This window comes from Convolutriloba macropyga, chromosome 3 (assembly GCF_964194025.1).
Source record: "Convolutriloba macropyga chromosome 3, txConMacr16.3, whole genome shotgun sequence".
Lineage (NCBI taxonomy): Eukaryota > Metazoa > Xenacoelomorpha > Acoela > Convolutidae > Convolutriloba > Convolutriloba macropyga.
The window spans coordinates 57,063,643-57,085,941 of record NC_134470.1 but is presented as its reverse complement, the minus strand read 5'-3'; the positions used below and the strand labels follow the sequence as shown (position 1 = coordinate 57,085,941).

At 34.7% G+C, this 22,299-nt stretch overlaps 1 protein-coding gene across 4 annotated transcripts; it reads left to right on the top strand.

Moving 5' to 3' along the window:
- Window positions 1-136: 136 nt before the first annotated feature.
- On the top strand, window positions 137-21,010 carry LOC142336305 (PDZ domain-containing protein GIPC3-like). Of its 4 annotated transcripts, none has more exons than XM_075385033.1 (5): window positions 137-1,752; window positions 6,424-6,484; window positions 13,941-14,567; window positions 19,385-19,550; window positions 20,461-21,010. In XM_075385033.1, exons 2-5 carry the CDS (start codon window positions 6,461-6,463, stop codon window positions 20,823-20,825), a joined length of 1,182 nt encoding a protein of 393 aa, XP_075241148.1. In that variant the 5' UTR covers window positions 137-1,752; window positions 6,424-6,460; the 3' UTR covers window positions 20,826-21,010. The 4 variants fall into 4 exon arrangements, with proteins under 4 accessions (XP_075241148.1, XP_075241147.1, XP_075241150.1 ...); XM_075385032.1 differs by having other exon boundaries at window positions 137-2,547; XM_075385035.1 differs by lacking the exon at window positions 6,424-6,484.
- The last annotated feature ends 1,289 nt before the right edge of the window (window positions 21,011-22,299 follow it).

The window sequence follows — 22,299 nt, the reverse complement described above, 5'->3', positions numbered from 1 at the left end:
TTCACCTAAGATCCCTTTCTTAATATTTAGAACTAATTTAATAGCAATTAAAATATGGATAATTGAGACACGCACATTAAACTTCGAACTCTGTATTTTTCAAGTTGGTTATTATATTTGACATTTTTTCAGAATAGATGCATGTGAAGGAACGTGAAATGTTCATCAATCGTGTGACTCAATTCTGAAGAACTGCTAAAGAGCATAGTTTTATTTTTATTTACAGGTTCAGATTTATCTTGTTTATTTGTTTACGAAGTAGACCTTGTGGTAAACAATATCGTAATTTACATATCATCGATTTATGATCGATACAAATTTATAATCAAAGAACATTACTTATTACCTTAACTTTATTCAAGTTACATATCGAAGCTTTATTGAGTTATAAGTCTCTTGCTAATAGGGTTTAATAGACTTCGTTTTATAATTTATCAGTTTTGCTTGCCCTGACAACGGAATCTTTACAACTTGGGATAAATTTGGAGAAAACAGGAGTCTTTTCAAACAGAACGCGTGACGCCTTTTTTTCCTGCTGATTTTTTTCCTTACGTTTATGGAAAATTGTTGAAATTGCCTGCGTATATATTTATCTCAAATTGACGGGAAAACACTAAGCAAGGAGTGAAAAGTGAAAGCTTTTGTGGAAATTTTTCTTATCAATTAGATATAATCTACTTTTCCCAACCTAGTGAAATCATCCTTGTCTGTGCGAGTGTGTGTGCGCATACCTGTGTGTTAAGGTGTGGGTATAAAGATAGATTACGTGTGATAGTTCACTCTAGTTACCAACCTAGCTCTATTGCTACCTCTCGCATTTTTCTCTCCCTTTCTAACTCATCAAGTGCCACAGATTGACAAACTACACCAGTTCAAATTTTGTTCACGTTTTGGACTGAAAGGGAAGGCATTGTACCTGTCTGTAGTGAATGCAGTTTGCCCGCTACCCCCTCTCTTCGAAGTAGACAACAACCCTCTATTGTAGACTACCCAAAAGTAGTGTTGTTCATACCTGTATCCTACTGCTACTGTATCTAGCTGTGTGTACACAGGTTTTGACCAGACTGAAGTAATAGCAAAATCTGCGTTACGCAGAACCAGACATACATAAATAATACGTTCCTTGAAATAGTTAGTCTCAATTTTGCCAGAACGATATTTCATTCAGTATTACCCTCGTTCTGTTATTTACCCCGTGTCGTCCTTGACTAAATTAAAAATAGGGAAAGTTTGTGGAATCTAAATTCCATTTTGTGACTGCTGTGAGGTGCAGCGTACTTGTTTTTAATTCATCTGTCTCGTTAAATTTCACGCTATTTTGAATTACAACTTTACAAGTTAGTAGTTATTATAGGCTGATTGTCTGGGTTATGACTATTTATTTATGAACCAGGCTGTCATTTTTACTGACTAACAGAACGCTCTGCAACTTCAGTTGTTTTTTTGCCTGAGGAGTTTACTAATAAAAAGTTTTCAATTTTGGAGTTCTTTCGACTATAATTAAGAAATTTAGAGCCGCAATTTGTTAATAGTACACCAATTTAATTTACTGGGGGTTAATGTAGCATTACGTATTTGGTTGGGATACTGGAGAGGAAAGGAAATTGAAGTCAACCCCATCTAATTTGTTTATCATTTGTGGAAAGCTTCACTTTGTTTATTTTGTTTACTTCACGTTCATCTTACTACAAATAGCAGCAACTAGGAAGCTTGCTTCTGGGTTTATTATTCCTTATCGCCTTTATATTTCAGGTGAGCAGCCTCTGAGTTTGAGAAAATAAGAAATTCTTTTCAGTGGTAAGACAGAAAATAGCTAAAGAAGCTTCCTTTTCTATTCTCATTACTCCCCGTTATCATTTTTAGTCTAAAGGCATTTGAAGCGAACAATAATTTCCATATATATTTTCTGCAATCTCAACTGTTGGGCTTATATTGTCTGTAATTTTTCCTGCTCCCACTTTTGTGAGGAAAAAACAGAATAGATACAAAACTGTGCCATTATATAAATATATATACAAGTAGCATCGATTTACTTGCTTGACGGCGAAAAAAATAATTTGCCGCGTTAGTACCTTCCGCTATTATTTCTGTACAACTGCACAATTTTACCCATAAGGCGTTTCTCATTTCGTAAATTCAATTGTGTAGACGTTTATTTTTTGCTTATCAACTTGGGTAGTATTTCATCAGATTTGCGTTCACAGGCTGAAAATAACAGTCTCACCTTTTGCGACCCGCTGTTAGTCTAAATTAATTATAAAATAGCACAGATAGAAATTGGGACCCCATAAAGGGTGACATTTTGGCCCCCCGCGTACCGATTCCAATTTTGCAGGTCCCTGTTTGTTTATTAACTTTGACCGGGTTTATTTAATTAATTTGTTACTAGCTGGTTTGATCTGACAGTTATCTTTGAGCTGTGACGGTTTATTTGTTCACGTTTGGTATCGGACTTTACGACGTCTATTGGTCTGGTTTTCTCGTCTGCGAGGAATCTGGAATTGAAAAAAAACATTGACGTTGCGCGGCTCACGGTGATTTAATCAGGTGGGCTCTTAGCTTTTTGTTTTTGAAGTAACGGTCTGAAGGGTTACATTAACTGCTCTAAAAGAGTTAAAGAGTTTATGGACGTGGGGGGGGGGGGGGGGGGGGGGGGTGTCATATGGGTCTGTTTTGGTCATTTTGATATGGGCCTGACCCATTTGATTTTTTTGGAGTGAAATAGTCTTGTGCGCAACTCAGCGTAGATGGAATCTGATGCCCACCGTCATTTGAGAAAAATTCTTCTATCATACCGGCTAAGTTAACTTCATTTCTGGATTTATCCAGCTGACTTATTGTTCCTACATTTTTTATGTAGCAAAGCCATCAGTTTTTATTCAAACGCTGTCAACTTTTTAATGGCATCGAGACCAACATATGTGGCTTCCTTTCACAGTTCACCACGTCTAGAAAGGAAATTAATAAAAAAAAAGTGTTGTAAGAGTTTGGTTTTTGAAAATCTATCTATGACTTGTTTTAGTTAATTTAGTACATATTTTTCTCCCTTTTAAATTTCCATTTTGTACATTTTAAGCAATTTTGCTTCTTTTTTTCACCAGTTGCCAATAAAAGTAGCGCTTCTTGGTTTTAAATATCTATAGTATTGAGTAAAAGGTAATTAAATCATAAAAGACAAATTATGATTTGCGTAAATCTTTATGCGAATCAAACGTTTAAGCAGTGACAAGTGTTCTTTAGTTTCTAGAAACCTTTCACTAAACCCTTGAGTTTTCCGGAAAGACTATTTTATACTGAAAATTTTTGTCAAATTGATGAATTTTCCCACCTGTTTGTTTTTTATTCTCATAGAAACACACTGAAAGGACTAATCTCCTTGTTTTTAACAGACAGAAAAATTAACAAGTTGCCACCAGTTTTGCCGGTTATGTGCAACTTTGTTAGCAACTCAGATAGTATTTAAGTGTGCTCTTTTTTGAAAAATATTATTCCGTCTTAGATTTATCCAAACTATGAGAGCCTTTAGCGGTTTTGCATAGTTTGCATCTACCTACCTCCATGATTTTTTGGTTTTTCATTTTATGCATTACTATTTTACTACAAGGATGTTTAGACAGACTAGTTTTTGTGCTTTCGATCTAAAATTACGTGTACATACAATTGTTCAGGTAAATTCGTTATTTATTATTCCTATTTTGCCCTGACTTTAGGAGTAATATTTTTTTTTATTTAAATAGCTGGTAAGTTGTGAAAAGTCTTGCCGGATGTCTTGTAGATATCTAAATTGCATAAAAAACATGAAAAGCGTTTTCTTGTACTCTTTTCAAAGATTGGTGTCTTTAAGTTCAACTTGAAGATTTGTTCTTTAAAAAGAAAGCTACTTTTTATGTCAAGTTTTTTTTTCCTATTTCAACTACAAACATTATTGATGAGAAGCCTTTTTCTGGTAAGATTTCGCTATCTAAAATAATTTTGACAAGAACAATATTTAAAACAATAATTAAGTTTGATGGTGTAAGTTTCAATTTTTGCTCATTTGTTTAGCCACTGTTCTGTTGACATAATTTTCCGTTTCTGCCTGGTTTACATAAGTCATCTAGAAAATACTCATCTCTATAAAAATTGACTAAGAAAATTTTTTGCAGAATTATTGAATTTTTCCGGAATTGAAATTTTGTCATAAATCTTTTTTAAGCTTGTATCATCACAGCGATACAAGCAGTTCTCGGTAATAGTTAAAGTAAAGTTCTGTAGTGTTAATAGTTAAGATCTGCTTTTAAAGTGGAGTGAGACAGTGCTGGTTGAAGAATTTCTCTTGAAAGTCAATTTTAACGTTCGGCATTTCGAATTCTATTTTCGTTGTTTTTTCTCATTTATTGCAAATGCTAATATTGGCAATACAATTATTTTAATGGTACTTGGAACCATCAATGGGTTGCTAATGGTTTTTCAATGACTTCGAAGTGCGCTGTTTTCCAAAAAACATTAAGGCTTCTTTTGTTTGGCACACGTTCTGTCCCTTTAATAACAGTTCGGCATGTTAATCTAATGAGAAACAAACGAATGTTTGTAATATTTTTCAGTCGATAGATACTTATTTTTAAGTTTGAGAAATATTAGTGAATTTTTGAATTTTGCCCGCATGTGTATGTCGTCGGGGCATCAAGTTTCAGTAATGACAGGTCAAATGGCTTTTTAATTACGCAAAAGTGAATTGTGGTACTGTTAAACTTATCATTTATTTGTTTTCTTCCGACTTTGAGTTAAGCTCTTTTTTAGTTTTGCCCATTTTTTGTTGTTTTATGTCTTCTCATTAGATCTCAATTGTAACGGAATTCATCGGCCCTCTATTGCAACATAATTTGATCCACTTACTGATTTTGCGGCTACTAGTTTGATGCTTAAACACATTTCTTTTCGAAAAGCTGCTGTGAGTTTTTCAATCTTTTTGTTGGTATTTTGGTCACCCTGTCCCTCTGTGTACCTGATAAAAGAATTTATGTGCTGTAACGTTAAATAGCCTGATGTGCTGGCCGACTTCACTAAATATTGACAGTATTTTTACTGACTTTCACGTCAAAAGAATTGGAAAAAATTTCTTTTTGAAGTTGTTTTTCTGATCTGATGGTTTTTGTGTTTATAGCGTCATATGCTTTGTTGACAATCAGAGGCTAGTTTCTGTAAAATTGTTGATAGTTATTAGGTTCTTCATTTCTTCGGTTTGAAATTTAAGTCCTGCGATTTCGTCGTCTAGATTGTTCTTTGGGTCATATGACGTCATGCTCACTTCAAATCTGCCTTTTGTTATCAATTCCTACAATTTGAACTGAATTGCGTGAGTGACTTATTTTTGCCGTGATAAAGACACGACTTACTTCACTCAAAATGACTCATCTCTTCTGGCATTGTGTTAAAATGAGCATGATTGCGTTCGTGTTTTGAAGATAAAAATAGTCTCTAATCTTAGCTCTGATCTCCATACGAAACTGAAGGATTTTTTAATATCAACATTTCAAAAAAGAACTGAATCAGCTGTTTTGGTTGATTTTGTCAATATATCTAAGAGGCACTATCCTAACAATACTAGTACAAGTCTGTTTTTTCTTTGTTATTATTGTTGTTTGGCATTGCAGTTTTGCACATTTTTGCTGATTCAAATCAATTTTCTTCCATTTTGCTCCAGATTTCCTGCTCAGATTTTGCGCACTTAACGTTCCGACGCAGTTTTTAAATTTTATATAGACATGATAGTTAATCGTATTCATGAACTTTTTTAGCCATATCATCGAACGTTTGGGCTTTTGCAAGGCAAGATTGTTGCCGGGTTTGACAATCATTCAAATTTTTGACATAGGATTGACGTAGTCTGGGATTAGATTTAATGACCTCAAATAATATTGAAAAAATGCAGGAGTAATTATCTTGAAACATTGTTGAAATCAATATAGTTTCAAGCAAATTATACAATGTTCTCTCTTCTGCTTAAGTAAATTTTCAATTTTAGAGCTCGATTTTCTGGCTACTTTACACTGTTCACTTCCTATCAAGTAGTACTAGACGCTTGCTGATCGATATTTTCCCTAATCCGGGAATAACTACCGTCTTCCTGCGCAAATGTAGACTAACCCCTGCTCATGGTATATTTGAAATTGTTGGGGAATGGGAGGGTTTGGATTGGCTTGGATATGCTGTGAAAAAAGCCAAAAAATGTTTGCATTGAGAGATCCGAAGTTGTCGTTTCTTTGGCTGAATGCTAAAGGCTAAATGTTTTGTTAAAAGTAGCAGGGTTGAATACAAGCGGAGTACAAGTATTGATTATACCTCAGACGTGGGTGTGGCTTAGTTTAACTTAATTAACCTTGCATCTCATTCATGGCTTTTGTATTATTTATTGAATTTGCTTAATGTCGCATGCTATTTTAGCCACTAACGCACACAACTCTTGTACTCAAATCCAATTATGGATTCATTAGAAGACTTCGAGGTAAGTTCCTGTTCTTTTCTTCACACAATGAAGAGAAGAGTTATCGTATGGTGTGAATGATGCCAAATAAATAACATTTTAGCTGTAAAAGATTACCTGAAGTGTTCTTTCTAGTTAGCATTAATATTACTGTTATCCGCGCAGGATTTTCTTTTCTCACCACGGCTGGCTAAAATTTGTAATGTTTGGTCGAGGAATTTACCCTTTTACGCTCATCAAAAACTTAGTTTAATTTTATTTGGGGTTTAATTTTTGTTAAGGAGAATTATATTGGTGATGAAATGAGAAAATTGGATGTGTTTAGCACTAATTTATGATGGTTAGATTTTGGTTGATGAACAAAGACTCACCACACTAATTAGGGCTTAAATTTTGTAATTTCACTAAAATGTCAAAAAACCTGTATTAGCTAATAGCTATTAGCATTAGCTAAATTAGTTGTTTCCCTTATCAAAGTGTTATATGAAGCACGAATAGCTTTAAAGGGTCCTAGACAGTAGCAAACGGTCCAATTCTTTTGGTGGGTGGTAATGGAGCTGATGTTTGGGGAAGTTGCACTCAGTTGAACATTCTAACTACTCTTCATCTTCATAGTCATTGAGCCATAATCATTACTGTCGTCATTATCATCTTAGTCTATCGATTGATTTCATCTATCGTGATGTTCCTTTGTTGTTGTGTGTGAGAGCGAGAAAGAGGGTGGATTGTTAGTTGAGTAATTTTAAATTTAGTACAACTAAAGTAACCACTATTGATTGGTGGGCGAGGTTTTGCTACTTTATGGCATGGTTGTTCCCCTCAGAATAATGTCAGTGGTTGCTCTCTGAATTGACTATTAACCTGTCTGCTAGGGTAAAATTCGCCTCCTCCCAGTGCCCCGAGTATTTGCATTAAATGAGGTCGTAAATATTAATCTGCTCTCCTCTTACTGGGATTATCGATCCCTTCTGCTCGGGGGCTGAATTGGGTTAACAAGAAGGGAAGAAGTAAAATGTCCTGGGCTAGCAAGTGGCGCAGAGGTTAAATATTAATAAATTTGTCTTCTTGACTGTATGAGCAATTGTGCAGCAAATCACTCAACTCAACTATAGGATTAAGTCCAAAAAAACTTAGATTGGCTGAGCTACAATAGTTTTTAACATAAGATTCTCAAATCGGTCGGAGACAATTTTACTAGCTTAAAAATGCTTTTATTCCAATAAATATCAGATTTTTGCTGACATCATGTAATAAAGTGTTGATACTTTGCTCTTAATTGTTAAATCTCTCAGCAAATAAATGACAATATTTGATGTGATTTTTCTGCACAATACAACAATAGAAAGGAATCATTGATTCACTATTTAATAAAACAAACACAAATTGAGGAAAAAGGCTGATTATCTGCACTCACTTGAACCTCGATAAAACTTACGATAAAACTTTGGCTCCACTGGCCCTTCCATTATATTCCTTCATTTGTGACATAAAGGTTTGGAGGATTTTTGTGAAAAAGAAAAACATTGCTGAAAATTGTTGCAGGAGGGTTAGTTTATGAAAAACGTTGCTGAAAATTATTGCAGGAGGGTTAGTTTATGTAGTTCCAAATTTAAATCCGCAAATTTTGTCCTCAAAAATTGGCGAGCTTCATATGCGCCTCTGAGTTAAGCATTTACCGCTGAAATTGTAGCAAATACACTGATTTAACAGCTAAAAATGGCAAAGTTATTGTAATTGGAGTTGGAAAATCAGCAGAAAAGGAATCTGAGTTGAATAAGCAGAATTATAGAGCTTAAAAGCGCATGAAAAATGGCTCTTAATGTGAACAAGGAGGTTCGGTAATGTGCTTTTGGACATAATATTGCTATCACTCCCATCAGCACCTTTGGTTTGACTGTCTACCAAAAGAAGCAGGCAAGTTTTAAAACAACAAGGCGGCTCGGTAATGTGCGTTCGCACATGATGTTCCGACCCGAGCTCATCTACATTTTTGACTTAATTGTCAACCAAATGAAGAAATAACAAAAATAGATGTTTGCGTTTTAAACAATCGTTACACAGCCTATCTACTAATTGAATTACATAATGCCATGCCTTATTACAGCGCCAATGAGACCTGACCTTACAGAGACTACGAGACAAAAAAATAGCAAAAACAAAAACTTCACGGCAAAAACTGAATATCTAAATTTAAAAGCACATAGTAACAACGTCAAAACGCAGTTAGATGAAACCTTAACTACTCAAATTTAATTTGTCCTAACTATACAGTGGACGGAAAGTTTTCTTAATGAAACTATGTTACGAACAACGAGGCGAAACTCAAGAATTAATCAACAATTTTTAAACCAAGAACTTTCAAAAGTCTTAAAAATCATTAGCTTTTAACTAAATAATCCATGATAAATTACTAAAAAGTTACTACAAAACCAAAAGGCCTTGTCTTTGGGTAGTTTAAGCCTTAGAAACGAACTAAAGAAAAACCTAAAGAATTAGAAACGATTTGCGAAAACAAACTATTGCTACCATTAAAACCATTAGCTATTATCTGAATATTATGTATTTTTAATTCAATTCTTGTTTCTACTAATTCAGCTGCACGAATTATACTGCTGAGAGATTTGATAAGTTTATTTTGGCCATATTTATAAACCATTGGGATCTGTTACTACGCAATTGTTCTCAAAGAAGGGAAAAGGAAGCGCAAAAAATGACCGCTCAAAAAACGTTTATAAAAACGCATATTGTCCAACAAACAAAGCTTCGGTGAAAAAAATATCAGTAGATATGTTTTTTTGGAATACAAGAAATTGGATGTAGCCTCTCATTGATGAAAATAAGTTACAATTTGACGAAAAAAACAACAAAAACTGAAAAGTTTGAAAAATGTTTGAAAATGTATATCATAAACTTTAAGACTAAAGGATTTAAACTGACTAACTGATTCGGATAACATCATTAATTCAATCCTCAATTACAAATCTAAGAGACTTGTCAGCAATTTACGGCTACGTAAAGAACAAAAACAGGCGAAAACAGCAATTTAAAGAAAAAAAATTGAGCGAGAAAAGTGTCGAAGGCAATAAAACTTTTCACTAAAAATTTTCTATGCTCAATTATTTTTTTAACAGCAATGGAGTTCCTGGAATTCCTCTGTTTTATCAATAAAGTTTCAAAAAATCAAATATGAACAAATACATACACGAAACTTTTGAGAAAACTCGTAGTATCAACGTCATTAATTTCATTTGCATTAAACGGAATCCACTAAATACGCTAAATTATGCCTCCATGGGACAAGAAGGTTATTGGCTTTTCATATTTGGTAAATAATACCTTACAGCAAGTTATTGAAGATGAAAAGTAAAACAAAGACAGGCATCAACCAAAAATTGAGTAGAAAAGTGCCAGAAGAAAGCGTCGAAGGAATTTAAATCGTAAGTTCTTCTCTGAAAACTTTTTGTATATGATCCATTGAACGTCTTCCCTAAACCAATAAGAACTATCAGTATTAAGATAATGTGATAAGATTTCAATAGGATCCAAAAATAAAAAATACCAGAAAATTTAAAAAAAATTGAAAACTAGTGTCATTGAAGTTTTAAAACTGATAGGTAGAAGATGAAACCCGCTGATCAGATTATTTTTTGGCTGCATTAGAAATAATCGGGGATCATATAAGTACTAAGACTGGCTAAAATTCGACGAAAAAAAAGTTTAGGATTGGTTAATGTTCAAAAAAATTTTTAAAAAAATTAAATTCTTAACAGCCATTTAAATCAAAACGTTTTAACGCAGGTCAATAATTACGCTCAGAAAGGACACAATGGAAGGAAAAAGATGTTTGTCATGCATAGATAATCAATAGTAGATCAAAATAATACTTAAGACTATGAAAACAACAACCAAAACATGCGAAAACCAAAATTCAGTAAAGTGCGAGAAGAAAAATTCGAAGCCATTTAAATCATTAGCTTTTCTCTGAAAACTTTATCTGTGATCCACTGAAAGTCTTTTCCAAGCCAATGTGATTAGACTAATATTTGATTAATGTGTATAATATTTGGATAATGTGAAAAGAGTTCACAAGTAACCAATAATACGAAAATATTCAAAATTAAAAAAAAAAATTCGTGTTATTGAAGTCATATAATCAATAGTTGGAAAATAAAACCGCCAACGGAATTTATTTTAGTTCAGTAGAAAGCAAGTGGGTTCTGTCAATACTGAGACTGACTAACAGTTCACGAAAATTTTAAGATTGGTTAATGTTCAAAAAAAATTTTCGAAAAATTATTTTTTAAACTCTTAACAGCCATTAAATTCAATAAATTTCAACGGAAGTCAATAAATACGCTCAAATATGCTTCAATAGGAGTAAAAGAACGCTTGTCATGCATTGGTGATCAATAAGACATCACAACAAGTCTAATGACTATGAAAACAACAAAATCCGGCAAAAACCAAAAATTCAGTAGAGAAGTGCGAGGAGAAAAGGTCGAAGCCATTTGAAACCAAGCTTTCCACTGAAAAATTTATCTGTGATCCACTGAACGTCTTCGCCAATAGGAGCTGTCAATAGGATAATCTGAGAATATTTCAAAACTAACCAATAATACGGAAAAATCAAAAAAAAATTAAAACTTTTTGAAATCTTGTGTCATTAAAGTCATATTACTAAAAGTTAGAAGATAAAACCGCCAGCTAGACCAAATTTGATTACAGTAGCACGGAAGAGGTGCTGTCATCACAGAGACTGTATTACAGTTCACGATAATAAGTTTATGATTGGTTAAGGTTCGAAAAAAATTTTGAAAAATTATTTTTAAAGTCTTAACAGCCATTAGTTGTCCACACAAAGCACTTGATATGTTCACTTAAATATCATCAGGGAAGATATTTCACTGTTAATCAATGAGTCCATGCCATTAGACTCCAAAAAATTAGTAAAACCTCAAAAAGAAATTTAAAATTTCATTCAAAATTACGAAAACTCCGAGTCGAATTTAAAAAAAACATGAGCAATTCCTTGAAAACGATTTTTTTGTTCATTGGGCTTCATTTGACTGTAAAGGAGGTTTGAAATTAACGGAACCTCGATATGAAAAGTGACTTGTCTCTAGGTGACTTAAAAAAGCAAAAAAGTAGAAAAGTTTTAAAAAAAGCTCAAATAGATTTAGAATTTTTTTTTGATATTGAAGCTCCCTATGAGACCAGAACTAGTCTTTATCGCTTCTAGTCTATTAGAAACACAAAATTTTTGGCAAGAAATTTAGTTTGAAATACTTTTTGATAGAAAATATCTTAATCTGAAGAAAAATCACACTAAAAGTTAACAAATATCCCATGTTCACACAAAACTTCAATCCTCGATAACTCCTCGAAAAAAAATACGAAAATCAAAAAATCTTTTTAATTTTGAACTCTACGCTGGACCAGCTTTTTAATGATAACACTCACATTTCTCTGCGATGAATATATTGATCGGCCAAAATTGACTGAACAAAAAAAATCCCATATGAGTATATAGTTTCTCCCCCCACAAGTGGGGTCGGAAGAATAAAGAGTAGTTTATGCTTTGTGGTTTGAAATTTGGTTAATTTTAGATAAGGGCATAACAGTATATAACAGTGATGGTATTAGCAGTGACAGTGAGTGTTTTTATTTCAATAGAGTGAGCACAAATCCTCGATAACTCCTCGAAAAAAAAAACGAAAATCAAAAAATCTTTTTAATTTTGAACTCTACGCTGGACCAGCTTTTTAATGATAACACTCACATTTCTCTGCGATGAATATATCGATCGGCCAAAATTGACTGATCAAAAAAATCCCATATGAGTATATAGTTTCTCCCCCCACAAGTGGGGTCGGAAGAATAAAGAGTAGTTTATGCTTTGTGGTTTGAAATTTGGTTAATTTTAGATAAGGGCATAACATTATATAACAGTGATGGTAATAGCAGTGACAGTGAGTGTTTTTATTTCAATAGAGTGAGCACAAATTAAACCGAGAAGAATATTTGTTATAAAAATGAAATAACTGAAGCAATTTCTCAAGCAGACAGAAATTATCAAAGAAAAACCTAGGTTTGCCAAGCAAAAAAGATTCTGATTTCAAACTCGATCCTATTTTCAAATGAAATTTCAAACGCCAATGTCTTTTAAGCAGCATTTCCCCTTAATTTATCAGCTTGGATGACATCAACGTTATTTCAATTTGCTTTTTTAATTTAGAATGAATAAGTGAGTGTAGAAGTAAGTCTAGTGTGTGAGGTAATTCAAGTTTGCTTTTAAAAAGTTATCAAAATTTAGCTTATAACCCATTCAAAATGCAGTAACAAATGAGTTCAAACTTATAGTCAGCTGCTCAGTAGAAGTAATCAAAAAATTGATCTTTGACTACTTGGAGCTTGATAAGATGGTAGTAAAAGTCGAGGAAGACGACGAAATAAACAATTAGCAAGGTCATGAATAACAATTGCTACGAAATGAACCAAGACTTTACTATCGACAATGCATGATGGAAAGAGGTTTTTAGAGTTTACAAAGATGAAGTGAACACTCTCTTTGTTTTGAAAACCAATAATTGACTTTGATAGGCAAAACGTTACAAAAAGAGGCGAAAATGAACATTTGGAAAAAATTTAAAAGGAAAATTAATTGCGTCAATTTTTGTAAAAACGTGTGCAAATTAGACTTTCTTATTACGTAGCAATTAATGTCAGAAAGCAACTAACATTTATTATTCCACTCAGAAGTGACAAAAATGGTGACAACGTAAGTGAATAATAATAACACATGATGGCAAGAGTAATTAACAATAGCAATAGTGTTTAAGACAATAACATGACTAAACATGGCGAATAGATTATCTTTGAAAAAGAATTATCAAAGCTTAGCCCTACTTGATAGATATGGCCCTGCATAGTTGAAATTTTACCATTTAATAGGGGCTTGTATAAATTGTAACGGATGCCGGAACTCTGTTATGTTGCGCAATGAGATATACCAACCATATTCAGTACAAAACGTGCATTATTTTAGTCTATCATGGTAGTGAAAACAGAAATTTAATCACGGGGTAAAGAAGTAGTCCTGATTCGCCACTCAATTCCCACTTCAATTGTAGGAAATAAGCACTTGCAGTATGTGTGATCTAGAATGCTGGAGACGTGAGAGCACTTTTGTGGATACAAGATAACTGTCCGATGCAGGAAACATTCACCGTTTGTGAAGTGTCTGAATCCTCTATCAAACTGTCTCTCATTCTTTCTCTTTTTTTGACTGACTCTTTATTTCATTGTAATTTTGGCTCTTATCTGTTCCGGTGTCGGTTGCTCTTATTAATTAGGTTTGCCAAAGTAGAGACCTAACCGTTGCGAAGCACATTCATGGGCAGGAATGATCGAAACAGAAAAAAATTTCCTTTCTTTTGTTCTTTCGAAAATAATTAAGCGATTGGTGTGCGTATTTTAGTCGACTGTTGTGAACAGATTCCAGGACGCCAAAAGATCAATGTCGTCCGTCATGAACAAGTTCCGAAAGCCCGAGAGCACGGCAATGACACTGAACGCTAACGAGGTTGAAAACGAGCCATTCCTAGACGAACAGGAACGGGCAGCAAACAATCAAGTTGAGTACCCTACAAATGCCCCGAAAGCTTACACCCCGGGCAAACAGACAAACGATTCTGTGTTCCAACAGGGTATACTCGGAATTTTTGGAGCTCCTAAAAAACTGGAATTTAGTGTTCAATTAGCAAATGGTAGTGCTGTTAAGAAAGTAACAAATTTCAAAAGCGTGAAGGAGTTATACGATCGTGTAGCCGAAGCATTTCCAGAAGAAGTTGACAGTGCAGCTGAAGTTATGTTTTGTACTCTAAATTCACACACAATTCACAAAAACCTTGAGAACCTACTTGGAGGACAGATTATGCTAACAGACTTCATTTATGTCCACTTAAAGTCGCGCATGAAGAAACGGGTCATTGTGAACAAAGCGGATTCGGCGCTTGGGTTGACGATAACGGATAACGGCGTGGGGGTGGCATTTATAAAGCGTATTCGAGAAGGAAGCATCATATCCCGACTATCGAATGTCAAGGTGAGTATGAGAGTAGACCTCATGCCTTGAAAGTTCAAAACCATAGCTGTGGATCTTCAACTTTTTAGACATTAATCATCATAAATGGTTTTAACGTTTTCCCCGCATCAGTGTTTCTATAAATTTCTATTTTGAGGGTATTCAGAGCTGATATTGTTTAATTGCTCTTGAACGAAGCTCATAGCAATTATTGTAAAGGTCTTTTTTATGCAAATTTTTTGCTTGACCGTTTTTGCGCTTTTCTTCTAGAACATTATTTGACTTCTCACGTGACTGACTTTTTCACGCTTTTGTGCTTCATTTTTGGTCAATGGTCCGAATCCCGGTGTGGGCAACTTTTTGCACCCACAATGAGAAATTGATCTAGCCTAGAGCCCCTGAATTAAATTGCCTCGCCTGTCGTTCAAGAGCAATTCTTCCGACATTAGTCGGTTTATGTTTCTTATTGCTTCCTAGTCGCGACGAAGAACATAATTTTTTTTGGACGCGTTGCGATATCTTGAGCTATTATTGATCTCATCGCGGTTTTTAATCTGTAGTCTTAACCAATTTTGTTTGTTACCATTTTGTCATGCTCCAACAAATGAAAAACCAATTTTGCCCGATGACTTCTATTGTTCAGTTACTGAATTCGTAATCTGGCGCCCTTTCAAACTCACTGTATTTTTTTAATCAATTATGTGACTATACCAACTTTTGAACAAATCCTCTTAACCTAAAGTGAGTAATCGTCTCACTTATTGAATTCAAATTAATTTTCCGAATAAGCAAATTACAAAATGTCCAAGTTTTAGAGCTTTTACTTGAAAGACCATAATGTTTGAAATATGCTTTGAGATTAGGCATGCATATTCAGATTTCTTTTGCGTTGTACTTTTCGGTCTTCGGCAATCTCGACTGAAGCATCTATCAACATCTATTTCGTCGCAACTGCACGGTAATTTATTGGCCGTATTTTAATGGAAAAGTTCACTATTTTGGGGCAGCTCATATGAGGCGTTTCGGCTTATTTTGAGGCTAGGGTGGTTTATATTTTAATTGCTCTCAAACGAAGTTTAGCGGTTATATTGATCATGTGGTCTTTTTATGCGATTTTTAGTCTGATCCATTTGACTTTTCGTCCTTAAAACGGGATAAACATGTAGCGCTAGGAGGGTATTAAGTGGCCGAGCAGCTCTCTTAGAGCCTTACGCCTTACTAGTCTCTAAGTATCCAATTAACCAAAACTGTTTTGAGACAATTTAAGGGTTCGAGAGAGGCGGTTCTTAGTCCCTGCTTCCACTCCAGCCCCAACACCTCCGTCCTCCCTCCTCCAACCTGGGGATTTGGACGCCCTCTCGTCCAGCTCTCGCTCGTTCAACCCTAACCCCCCCCCCTTAACGCCCCTCCCCGCAATGCCAGCATCCCTAAGCCCGAGCTGGCTACTACCGAAGCCAACCGCTCGCCTGTCGTTTGAGATCAATTCGCCCGACGTTAGTCGGTTATGTTTTGTAGTTTTTGCCAAAACTGATGCAGTTGTTATGATTTTATGTCTAGCATTTTATTGTTCCGACCATTCTTGAGGGGGGGGGGGCAACTATATACTCAACTGGGTTTTTTTTTGTTCAGTCAATTTTGGCCGATCGATATATTCATCGTAGAGAGTTGAGACTGGTATCATTAGAAAGCTTGTCCAGCGTAGAAATGGAATTAAAAAGATTTTTTTGATTTTTGTTTTTGGAAGGGAGATATCGAGTGAATTCCGTTGATTTCATTCACCTTTTTTCGGAATTTTTGTCTAAAATTTCGCCAATTTTGATAAAATTTAATAAAATTTTTCATGAAAATGTTGTTGATTTTACGTTTATAGACAAAATACATTGTCGGCTATTTTCATTGAATTTTTGTTGTCACAAATTCCGGCTAAAAATTTCACAAAGTTCAGACTTTTTCATCAAAAACAGCACGAAATAAGTTTCTTTAGTCCACTCTGATTAAATTTGCAGGAAGTGCACATCCAAACACGACTAACACAATCTTTGTAGACTGAAAAGGAGCTAATTCCACTTCGACTTCCGTTGAGAGTGCTCTGTAAATAAAACTTTGCCGTTTTTTGCTAACTTTTTTCGTTGATTATCAAAAACGCAGCATTTACTTTTGATTTTTTTAACAAACAAAATATCTATATCATGACATTCTAAAGATTAAATATTCCTAATGGACAATCAACATTAGCAGGACTAGTTCTGTACCAATCTTGGACCGTTACAATCCAAAAATAATTCCGATTGTCATCAGTCGGTTTTTTATAAAAAAAATTCGATCTTTTTTATATTAATTAAATAACAGAACATTTCAAATCAAAGCTCACTAGTGATAGGTCCTATTGGCTTCCTAATTAGCTCGAAATTAATTTATCTAGTTGATTGCTGGAAAACTTATGGTCGTTTTGACTTTTAAAATATTTGATTTTTTAATAAGAAATGGCTTATTGAACTTTGCCTCCATTTTTCTCTTACTTTGGTCTACTTGTAGCTTAGTGTCAGCAATCAAAGAGTGCTCCTTCCTTCTGCTTAATTCAAATTAAGTCTTTATTGCGGTTTTACGCCTTAAGTTATGGTGTTCTGGCTTTGATACTACTAGATTTCAAATTTGTTTAATTTTTAGGTATTTGCCCATTTTTCATGTTTTCTAATTTTGTCAAATTATCACGTTATTGTCAGTTCATATATCACATTTTTCGCGTTCAATATAACGCTCAATTAATAATGTTTAAAACCTTAAAGATATAGATTGTGGTTCTTTACCGCTTCGACAATACTTTCTCGAAGAATTTTATTGAATTTTTTAATTTTGTCTTTAACTGTCGTTTTTACTGTGTCTTTTTAGTCGTATTTATTTTCCTGTACAATGACCCGGTTTGATTGGCTTTTCCTGGAAGAGTAGATGAGCCGATGTTCTGATATTAGAAGATAGCTAATGGATTTCACGACTTTGAAAACAATTGTTCTCCAAAATGAAAAACAATTCAACTCCGCAATTTTGTTCCTTTTATTGTCTGTTTGTTACCTGGTCTCGTTAATTAAAGGTTAAAGATGACATTATTTTTGTCAAGGGAAGGTGTCAAAAGAGATTGGTGTCACAAAATCTAATCTAATGTTTTTAAGGAATACGTTGTGAATTTACTGGCTTCGACACGGGTTTTTCACAAAAACAATTAAATTAATTTTTGATTTTTGTCATATTTGACGTTCTTTTTGTAGACGTAAGACATGTTCTGGATAATTGCAGGTCTCGAGGGCTTCCGTTGGAAGAATTCGATAAAAACAGGTTTTAAATAATCTGGCTTTCTTTTTTGTCTAATTGTTGCTTATTTTCATTAATGATAGGCCATATAATACATTATCGGTGTTTGACGAAGGTGCAGTCGAACATATTTTGGGGGCCAAATTATTGCTTTACGGCTTCCAAAGCATTTTCTGGCAAGTTTTAATTGATTTTTAGTTTGTTATCTATTTGTTCTTTTTGTAACTGCATAAAAAATCGAATACCAAGAGTTTTTAATTCCCTTCTATAGAAGCATTGGTAATTGTAAACCTACGGGATATTTTATTTGATTCCTAATGGTTTTCATTACTTTGAAATTAGTTGTTTTTTTTTAAATTCAGCGAATTTTCTAACTTTAAAGATTTGTTCTTTTTTGTCTAATTGTTACCAAGCTTTATTATGAACTGGTGAATAACAATTTTTTTCTGGTGAATTACAAGTTATTGTGTTTATTTTCAGTTTCATCTGACGCTGTTTTGACTTTGTTATTAAGTTTTGTTTTTTAAAACGGACATAAATTTTGATGTTATTAATGTTTGTTGTTGTTTGATTTTGCCGTTCGTCTTCGCTCGCTTTCTTAATTTTGGCATATCATCAATCTAATGCATCATTTCTTACTCCACTGAGTTATTTGCTTTGGAGGCTATCTTTTCGTTCATACACCAGTTTTTTTGAAAAATACTTGAATTTTTTGTGTTTTTCTAACTGTTCCTCATTTGGTAGACAATTATGCCAAAATTGTGGATGAGCGGGGTCGGAACCTTATGTGCGATCGCACGTTACCGAGCCGCTTTGTTGGCTATATAAATTCTAGCTTACATTCTGTAATGAATCGTTAACTAGTATATATAAAGAATTTAAGGTAATTTGTCGTTGCGACTCGAAATAACCAGTAGGTTAAAACTCATTGCTTCGCTCTTTTTTTGCCTGCGTCTTTTTTGGCCTGATGAGGCCAGCCTCCATCAGTTTTTGAAAACTGCAGAAAAGTTAAACCCTCGACTGTCTTTCGAAAGCTTTTCGTCCGACGGTTGTATGTTATTCTTTGATATCATTAAAAGCCTCTAAGAGTCTTCGACTGGAACTAATCGTTTTAATGTTTTCAACTATATCAGTGTTTGCGATTTATTTCAAATACAATGACAGCACGTTTTCGAAAACTTTTGACGCTTGCTTATGTGACATAATTGTCTTATAAAGTGCCAGAACATCTACCAACGTTTCCTTTTGACCAAAATGTTATGCTCTATCAAGCAGCTGCCGCTTATGGAGATCTTTTTAACGCAAATTTGTGCTACTATGCTTAGGTACATCAAAAACCACAAATTTTTGTGCTGTTTTGGGTTTTGTTGTTGGTTGAATTGATGTTAGAAGGTCTTAAAAATGTCAAGGGTTGCTCCTATTATTCAGAAAATTGTTAGATCCATTTTTTTTGCTTTACAGAATTGACTTAGTGAGAGAATTGAGATGAGCTGATAAATTTTTGACGTTAGTCAGTTGTTTTGTGTTTGAAGGTGGGAGACCACATAGAAAGCATAAACGATCAGAGCACAGTTGGTTGGAGACACTTTGAGGTTGCCAAGAAGTTGAGGGCGATTCCAGTGGGACATCAGTTCAGCATGACACTCGTGGAACCAATGAAGTCCGAGTTTGACAACATTGCTCCCCGCTCATCTCGAGGTATATACTGCTGTTTAATTGCTCTCGAACCAAGTTTAAAGCAATTATTGTAAACAAGTGTGTCTTATGCAAAATTTTTGCTTGACCGTTTTCTTCTAGATCATTTCGATTTCTTTTCTCGATTGATAAAATAAAATCGATTGCGAGAGAAGACAGAACATAGCCATCTCCCTAGTCGGAATTTTTTGTACCATAAAAGTTTCTCTAGCCTAATGTTTAAATTGTCTAGCTCCTCTAAATTGTTTGCCTCGCCACTCGTTCGAGAGCAATTTTTACAACGTTAGTCGGTTTATGTTCGATAGTTATTCTTCCGCCCGGTAGAATGAGAGTATCTATCTCATTAATCGAGAACCACGTTGTCAGAATTTCAACTATTGACTTTTGGAAGTCAAGTAACTGAACTCTATTTCGGAACTGCCCTTTTGCATGATTGACCTCTGGCATTGTACAGAGAACCTTCTGGTATTGTAAAAGACTCGGTTACCTGACTTTTTTCATTTTGAAACTTAATCGTTCGGGTTTTATCATTCAGTTTAAGGGAGAAACAGATGGTTTGGCAGTTTGTTTATGGTCGGCAACATCGTCCTGATTTTAGGGTGATAGAACTCTTAATGCTTCACCTTTTAAGATAATTATAAATTCATTTTAAACTCTCATGCTTTGTTATTCACTTCGAATGTATTCGCTGCTGTCCTGGGCTTAGTGGGCATAGAAACGATGAAGACCCCTCACCCCCCCCCCCCACACACACACACACACACACACTCGTATACAATTAGATCTCCTATTTCTACATAGTAGAGTGTTTTAGCAAACAAAAGTTTTAAAGGTGAATCACAAATGGAACGGAGTGGTGGAAAAAAGGATTGCTCTATTAGTTGGGTGGATGTTGAATCGATTATATTTGCAGGCGGATCTGCGGGCAGTGGTGGCAATGCTATGGGAACAATCTCAGCCGCGGGAGACATGGCCGCTCTTGGAGACGGAATGCAATCGATTCGTTTCAAAGCTGGCGGAACCGCAGAATACGTCGAAGAGCTACCAACAGACTTCATTCAAGCGGCTCAAATTTTAATTGACGACGAATTGGAAACATATATGGGAATCCGAGACTCAGCTTTGTCCTCGGACATTTTGGATTTTTGGACGTCGGCTGAAGATCCAGACCAATTTGCCACTAGTTTGGATAACCACTTGGGAGAAGGAATTATTCCGGACGATGCAATTTTCAGAATTGATGAAGCTTTAGGCAAACTAAAATCTCAATTCAAGTGATGATATTATTAATTGTACCCTAGGTAGAAGGCAGCCGTTGATTAACACAATTTTGCGCAATATTCGTGCGTATCTCATATCAATTTATATCCAGCCGACATTTATTCGTGTTTTCTGTGAATTCAAATTTGTTATGCAGTAATTGCCTAATTTGCCCGTAAAATTTATCTTTTGATTTTTGTTAACTTTTGTCAATAAACCATTTCCCACGGGTTTAGCTTAGTTTGTCTGGATTAGATACTGTGATTCATCGTTAGAATATTGCTCTAGAAATGCAGGGGTTCAATAAATTGAATGGGCACAGGCGTTGTGAACTACTGCAGTTGTTCAGCTACACCAGATTTTTTTGCTTAAATAATTGATTGGTTTCTTCGGGCACATTGATTGTTAATAAATTGGGTTTCAAGTGAAAGACTGGATGATATAAAGCAGGAAGGCAGCTCGTAAAAACCGTCGCCTACTTTTTAGCTGGCTGAAGGTGCCCTTTTAATAGTCACACATTAATTAGAAAATCCGCTAAGCTCAAAGGAGATGAAAAGCTCTGTTAGCATTGTTCTTTTCCTTTGTACCGTAGTCATTAACATGTATTCCATTCACATTTTTTCGAATAGTTCCAGGCGTTATGTATAATTGCTCAAAGTAGATCTCCGAAACGCGTGCGGTGTTAAATAATCGAAGCAATTAGAACAAGAGGATCGTTGTAGTGCATTTGCTCATTACGCTCCTGATTATCGTATCCTAAAAGATTGCCGCTGACGGGCTTTCCTGGGCAACTTTGCGTTGATGGGCCAAAGAAGCTGCTTCTTAGGAAAAGAGAAAAATTAAATGTGGTACTTTTTGATAAAAGCATTATTTTATTATTAATAGGCGCCCTCATCTTTCAGCCGGTTATTATAGCGCTCCTAATTTTTTTACAATTCAAAGAATTTGAATTGTATTGGGGCGCTGTCTTTTTTAAGATCTGTTCACACATTTTCATGATTTTTGAAGTCAAATTAGAGTAGTGATTTTGGTCACGCCGAAACAGGAAGTGGAGCGAAAAAGCGAGTGGTTTTGCGGCGTGAAATTGTTTCGCTCTAAATTTAAAGTTGAGTGAGAAAACGGTGTTTGAACAAAAATTCGCTCTCTCGCTATTGGTTTTTTGTTCACATGCGGCAATTTCACTCTGATTTTTACTGTTTTTTTTAAATTTTTTGGATAAGATTTTTTCTAAAGCGTTTTACAAATCAATTCATAGTTGATTCTATGCCTAGTTTTTTGTTGGAACCAAATTTCCATTTATCGCGAGTGGTTTCTTGGTCACATGTGGCATTTTGACATTGATTGTTTATTTTTTCATTTTTGATCTGTTTTTTTATTTGGAAATAGTTTTCTTAATCCACTCTAGTTTTTGTTGAGTCTATGAAAATTCTTTGAATTGTACGTCAGGACTTGTCCTGCTATGTTTTTTTACTTTGTCGAACAAAAAAATGTT

Coding starts and splice junctions, on each gene's coding strand:
- LOC142336305 (XM_075385033.1), top strand. CDS start 6,461: ATGGATTCATTAGAAGACTTCGAG. Junction 6,485..13,940: donor ATTCATTAGAAGACTTCGAG/GTAAGTTCCTGT, acceptor TGCGTATTTTAG/TCGACTGTTGTGAACAGATT. Junction 14,568..19,384: donor CCCGACTATCGAATGTCAAG/GTGAGTATGAGA, acceptor TTGTGTTTGAAG/GTGGGAGACCACATAGAAAG.